The sequence below is a fragment of the Fopius arisanus genome, unplaced genomic scaffold (genome assembly GCF_000806365.1).
Source record: "Fopius arisanus strain USDA-PBARC FA_bdor unplaced genomic scaffold, ASM80636v1 scaffold00001, whole genome shotgun sequence".
Taxonomy (NCBI): Eukaryota; Metazoa; Arthropoda; class Insecta; order Hymenoptera; family Braconidae; genus Fopius; species Fopius arisanus.
Window position 1 is genome coordinate 680593 of NW_011887740.1, and position 6579 is coordinate 687171.

At 40.3% G+C, this 6579-nt stretch overlaps 1 protein-coding gene across 1 annotated transcript in view; it reads right to left on the reverse strand.

The window, feature by feature from the left end:
• Nucleotides 1-5963, reverse strand: part of LOC105265203 (probable phosphorylase b kinase regulatory subunit alpha) — a 6687-nt gene extending 724 nt beyond the window's left edge. Inside the window, exons 1-9 of the mRNA XM_011302592.1 lie at nt 4367-5963; nt 4140-4275; nt 3883-3992; nt 2586-2733; nt 2018-2196; nt 1734-1884; nt 1585-1611; nt 1143-1435; nt 3-731 (exon numbers count right to left, since the gene is read on the reverse strand). Coding sequence (XP_011300894.1) covers nt 3-731; nt 1143-1435; nt 1585-1611; nt 1734-1884; nt 2018-2196; nt 2586-2733; nt 3883-3992; nt 4140-4275; nt 4367-5689 — 3096 coding nt within the window. The 5' untranslated portion in view covers nt 5690-5963. The remainder of the gene's footprint in view (nt 1-2; nt 732-1142; nt 1436-1584; nt 1612-1733; nt 1885-2017; nt 2197-2585; nt 2734-3882; nt 3993-4139; nt 4276-4366) is intronic.
• Nucleotides 5964-6579: the final 616 nt, after the last annotated feature.

Sequence of the window (6579 nt, forward strand, 5' to 3'; positions counted from 1 at the left end):
CGAGGGACCCTGTTGAGTGCTCCATCAAGCCTCCTGCGTCTCAGCCACTGTCCCTGCCTGTCAGGCTCCAGTTCATTGCCATCTGTCTGGTCCACATTAAGAAAACCTCCAATTTGCGATTTTTTGCTAAGTCGGCTAGATTTACAACTGATAACCGAGAAGTTTCCACGTCCAACGCTGCTAATGGCGAACTCTTTTCCACTCATAATGTGGTGGAGAAGATTCTTCATTTCAAAAGGGGAAAGATTCAAGAGATGTTCTGATGCCTCTTCACCAGTACAGATCAACGTTCTGGAGAGCTCTGTAGCCATCACCTGAATAATCAAACCAACTCTGAGCCTCAGCATCTCGTGGAAGAGCTGGGGTTCAGTCCTTATGAACATCGCCAGATAAACCAACAACTCCTGAGTCAACATCGCTGTACTTTCGTCGTCTCCGTATGCCAAATGGATCAGGGATCGCAGCTCGTTCTCTGGGAGAGGAGCTATGATTGTGTGCTCGTTAGCAGGAGGCATCCCCACAGTCACTTGCTTCTGGCGGACTAACAGATCAGTCACTGCTTTTGCTAGATCCTCCACTCGTTTCCCCAGCATTCCCGCCGTATGACGAACTATTCCCCACATTTTTTGTTGACATGCCCTCTCATACAGTGACTTCAGCAGGTCTTTCACCAAAACTGGATGACCGTTCTCTACCATTCCTGTTTGAAATTGCAAGCCCTGAGAATCGACCTGGAAGAAGATTTTTTATTGCACCTCCGGGAAGTTTTGCGAGCTAGGCGATAGGTACATACCAGCTTCTAGTAGTGGGGGGTTGCATTGGATTTAAGATTTAATCATCTATTAATTTTCGGTTGATGAAGAGAATTCGAATAGGAGAGTCGAAGTAAATTTCAGATAGTTTCACTAGTTGATTGTCTTTTTTGTAGCAAAACATTGATGAATTTTTAATAATTCGTCAAAAATAATTTTATCATTTGAATTGAAAATGACATTAACGAAAAAATCAATTGAAAGATATTACTAAAAATTCTAAGCGAAATTTGAAGATAAATTTTTATGTAAATTTTCAATGTAGGGTAATGATGAGAAATACATATTCATGTGGAAAAATGGAAGTTCTGCGATGACAATTAGTGTTACCAGATATTGTAGAATGTCGCCTTGCTCCTCGAGGCTCTCAGTTTCTCTAAGCATGGCCATGAGCTCTTCAACTTCAGTATCAGCATACTGACCTTCCGAGGCGTTTCTATTTCTGAGTGGCTTGGGGGACGTCTTCCAGGGCATAATTTCCTCGGTTGGTGAAGGAGTGCGGTTGGCCTGTGTACTTGGAGTTACGGGTAACAACGCACTCGTGTCAGTCACTTCTATAAAGGGGCTAGTGGCCAGTACAACTGAGGGTCTTCGATCCTCCCCTGCCATTCCCAAGATTTCAGCTAAAAAATGATCTCATTGAAATCCCAAACTTTCAGTTCTCCTCCCGATAATTAAGGTGATAAGATTATTTTATTAATTTGAATGATTAAATTCAGTAGTGAAAAGCTGATTAATGTTCATTTTATGAATTATTCCATGAAGGACTTACGTTCTCGCTGGATAGTAGGGACTGCAGCTGCATGTACATGACAAATGGGTTAGTTATCCGGATTATTCATTGGCTAATTTCCAGGGAACATGCAATTATTTCAACTGAAATGATATACAAATCATGCGGCCGAATTGACCAAGACTTACGCTCAACTGCTATGGATCTGGTTTTTTTAATTGCTCCCTTCACAGACATCCTCCGACGCAGATTTTTCCCTGTTCGGACTCCCGGACCTCTCAGAAGACCCGCTCTATGTGGTAAGGCACGCATCAAGTGTTCCTCTAGGTATTGGTGAACCTGAAATCAAATATTAATCTGTTAATAAAAATACAATGGACTTATACTAACGCCACAATTTAAAGAGCAGCATTTTTGTGTAAACTCATCTCTATCGAATATTTAGGAGAAATTCCTGATGGACTGGACTCACCTGAGGATTGAGCTTGTCTGGACGTCCATCTTCAGAGCTTCCCAAAAAACTGAGATTCGTAATGCAAGAGGTGCTGAGAAAATCATTCATATTCCCCAGTGAAACTCGAGTTCCATTGATATATCCACTCTTGAGTTTTTTCATAGTGGTGATCATGGCCAGTGGGATTTTCCCCTGATCTATAACCGATAGAGTAAATTTGAGAGTGAAAAAAATTCAGTAACCAAGAGGTAAGGAGTGACAAAGCGACTTATTCCCTAGCTGAGTTTTTGAGGAATATCTCTGAATCCAAGAGAGATACCGATTTTTTTCACGATCTTTTTTGCAGAGCAGAGTGAGAGCTACAAAATAGACATTTGTACGAATCTCGATATCTCTTTCACATTCCGGGGTACCCCTCGAAGACTTGTCTTTTAGTTAAATCGATTTGTTGCCCTTTGACTCTTCACTAGGGGATTAATGAATTGTCAGGAGTTAATGAATTGAAAAACGCAGAGGGAAGCGTCAGAGAAGTTCAAACATTAGTGTATCAGCTTTCTGCCAGAGATCAATTCTCTTTTCGGCATACCTAGGTGATTATGAGTAGCAACGAGTGCCACAGTTGGTCGCCCAAGCATTTGCTTCCAGTTGATGCCGAGGAAGGCCAGATTGGTGGTAAACGTATCAGCGAGGAAGGCAGCGTCGTTCGTCACGTAGAACTCATCGGCGTCAAAGTTCTATCATGCAGATAAAAATAACGCACACACACGACTAAATACGCTAGACAACATTTCTCGAAACTCATCATCTTGATTGCTATCAATTGAGTATTAATTGAGGTAAACGATCCTAAGCACGTTTATCTAAGGTGAGTACAAAATTAGTCTACAATTTGTATCCAAATAATTGTGAAAACGCCGTGTTTTCAAGTAAATCTCAGAATTAAAAACCCTTGGAATTAAAATGTAATTGTATTAATCATGATAATTACCATTTTTTAATAAATGATCATCCATAAACGTGGGAAATTCCATGTCCCTACACCCAGAAAAATTATTTATTTGAATCAAATGAAAAAGTTGAGTAGAAAAAAATTATTAACTTTGACGACTTCCATTTATATTAATTAAATATTATTTATTGTTAATGAATATTCATTGATTGATAATGAATTCTATATTAATAATTAATAAGCAGTGTTCTTACATTAAGAAAATTATTTATTTGATTAATGAAATCCTTCTTGTTGACGTACGTGAAAAATTTCACATCAAGACTCTCATTTGATTGAAATACACTATTTTTCTGGATGTACACTCGTTCCAATTTTCATCTCGTAACTTGAAAGATTTGGAGAAATTACAGCTCAACTTACAAATCATTGACATCTGAACGAGCACAGGATCAGGGACGAGTATAGGTAGGTACATTTAAATTATCAGTCCGTTTGAAGAACTTCACGTGCAAGCGAATGAGTGTTATCATCATCAAAATTGAGAAAAGGCCAAACTTTGGATACAGATCGAAATGTTAATGTTTCTGTTATTAAGTGGCTCGGCAGATTAAAGATAAACCCAGGGGAATAATTAAATGCAATCTTAAGAATTTACCTAGATGAATGTTCTTGAGTGGCATGACCACGAGAGGACGACCTAACATATTCTGCCAGCTAGACTTCAAGAAATTAATTTCACCTTTGAATATGTCGATCATTAGCTCGTAATCCGATGCGATGTAGAAGCGAGTCATATCTGTTAACTAATAGCAAGGGGCGAATTTGGTTTTTTTATAATACAGTTGAAAATAAACTAGAGAATAATAACGTTTGCCATTGACGATGTGAGTTTCGATTACAATAATAATTCTTATGATTTTTACAGGTTTACCTGTGGTGTGAAGGCAAATATTCGGTCGTGGAGGGAGTACAGTTTACTTGTGCTCAGAATTCCAACATCTCGAGATTTTCTACCAGATAAACCGAGTTTTTTGTTTCGTCCTGGACAGAAAGTAAATTAATGAGGAATCATTGCATTTGCAGCAAATCAAAAATTGATTAACAAATTGAAATTAAAATTTACACAATTAACAATTGACAAACGAAAAAAAAATCTCAATCAGTCTCGAAGTTGGAATAATTATTTACCTAAATATGTATACAAATGACTCAAGACTTTAGCCGGCTGAACTTCGATAGGCGCAACTTCAGCGATAGTTTGGACATGTATATCATGTTGTGCGATTTTTTCTCTTATCTCTGCATCTTCAGCAAGAATAACTACCTGAAAATGAAACGAAACAGTGAGTTTAAACTTATAAAAAATGGAATAATATGAAATCTCTGGAATTGATGTCTCTGCAGAAGCCGCTCACCTGTACAACTACATCAGGTTTCTTCTCGCTGCAGAGTCTCCTATTGAGTGGATCAAGCTCCCCAACAGCCAGGAATCCCTCCTGCAGAAGTTTGCCCAATATATAGAGCGATTGCGCCCACTTGAAAGGGCACCTACCCAAAGCCTCCCTTGGTTGACTGCCCGGATCTGCGTACTCCTGTGCGACATTATCCTGAGCAACAGCATAAAGCTCTGGTACAAGCTTCATACCATCTTCTCCTTTAATCATGATATCCTCAAGAGCCTGGGTGTACTCATCAACGAGCTCTTTATTTCCTTGAAAGCAGTAATCCAGAATAAGATAACAAAAGAATAATGGCCACTCGCACTCGATATTCTCGAACATCCTGAGCTCCCAGGGCTCATAATAAAGTCTATTGGGATCCTCCCTAGGTGTCCTGTATCCATCCCTGAGAAATCTCTTGCAGCCATATTTCCCCTGGAGTTTTTTCGTGATGGCGTCCCTGGTGAGTTGAATAAGATTGGGCTCATCAACAGCGAAAGCGGGAAAACTGATAATAGAGAGGAGTCCGCTGTCAAGTTCCTTGGAGTTGGATTCCCTGGGCAGCATAGACTGGAGAACAGCCTGGCACTTCTGTGCCTCATCAGCGAGAACATGAATGACAGATGTGGGTCCACCACGAGCTCCAAAGAGATCCAATTCATTCATAGCTTCCAAAGCAGCCTTCGCCATGCCAATGCTGCTGGCATTGAGCTCAGGTAGGCCATGATTGGTCTTGTCCCCTCTCTCCCAGACTCCATAATCTGGTGTGCAGTAAGCAGACTCAATGTAGAACACGAGGTTCTGGATGAAGGCGACTTCATCCAGGTTGAAGACAATCTGTAAACCAGAGGCTGTCATCTGTGCCAGCACCAGGAGATAAAGGGAGACAGCGTCGATCTGCAAGTGACCCCACTCGTTGTCCCCGACGACAGATTGTCCAGTGACTGAGCTATACTTGGCGTGCAAGGCATCCAGAGGATTCTGCGTTATCTTGAACTTCTCTACCTTGTCTTTCTGCTGCATCATCGCCATCAGAAGACCCCTCATCAGCTTGACACAACTCTGTTCCAGCTCGTACGTCTTCGCTCTGTCTTCGTCAACATCAGCGATCTTCTTGTATGCCATGGACAGACCCCAGACCGCCAGGATGCAGTAGATATTGTCTCTGATCCAGGCATGATCGATGTCATTCGTCGCTGGGAACAATCCTGTCACCGGATTCTGGTAATTCATTATTATCTTTTGGACCACTCGCTGGTAGTAGTCCAGTTGGACCCCTGAGTTGCTTCTACTCCTCATTTTTACCGAGCTGTACGCCACGATTTTCACAATGTTATTTTTGGGGAATCGTTCACAGGAGGTTAGATTCACCTGTCGAGTCGACAATTACGATTGTCACAGAACAGCTGAGAATATTTATGTTGAACACTCGCGAGACTTTTGGTGATACATTTTTAATTCACTGACGTCTCAGCTATCGCTCTATTTAGACCATTTTCATTCACTATTACATGCGCAATGTGAAACGAATGTCAAATGAATTACATATTTACACGTTTTTTATCACGTGACGCGAAGAATTTGAAAATAAAAAATTCAGTCGATTGTTGGTAAAGAAGAGAATCAAAGGTTAGAATAAGAAGCTGCAGTGACTGACAAAAATTCATAATTTATGGGTGAGGGAATGTTTTTTTGGAGGTTATTAATTATGATGTAATTAGCTCACGAAATGGTGAAATATTTTTGTTTTTACGTCGGCGAATTGCAAATTGATTTTGCCGCGCAAAGCGCATAGTTGCATGAGGAATCACAAGATGACGGCAATGAGTACTCGCGAGTGCAATCGAATATTTGGAATTTGTGCAGAAGATAATTACATTGATTTCGTGGAAAAAATAGTGCTGGGAAACGGAGAAACAAAGAATAGAATTGAATTTCAATCTTAAGGTTGCGGGTAGAATCGGGAATCGTCAAGGTTGAACATCCGATTGTCTTTGATTCGCAATGTTTAGTTACATACAAGTGCAAACAAGAGTGTGCAAAGAATTCCTTTTTATGGGTATCCCCATAAAAATCCCCACAAAATTTCGTACAATACGTGCAAATAAATTAGTTTCAAATGAGTGTGATTATGGGCTTTGTCTTCTGCTAGGTTTGTAACCCTCACAGTTGTTCCAAGTACTTTTTTT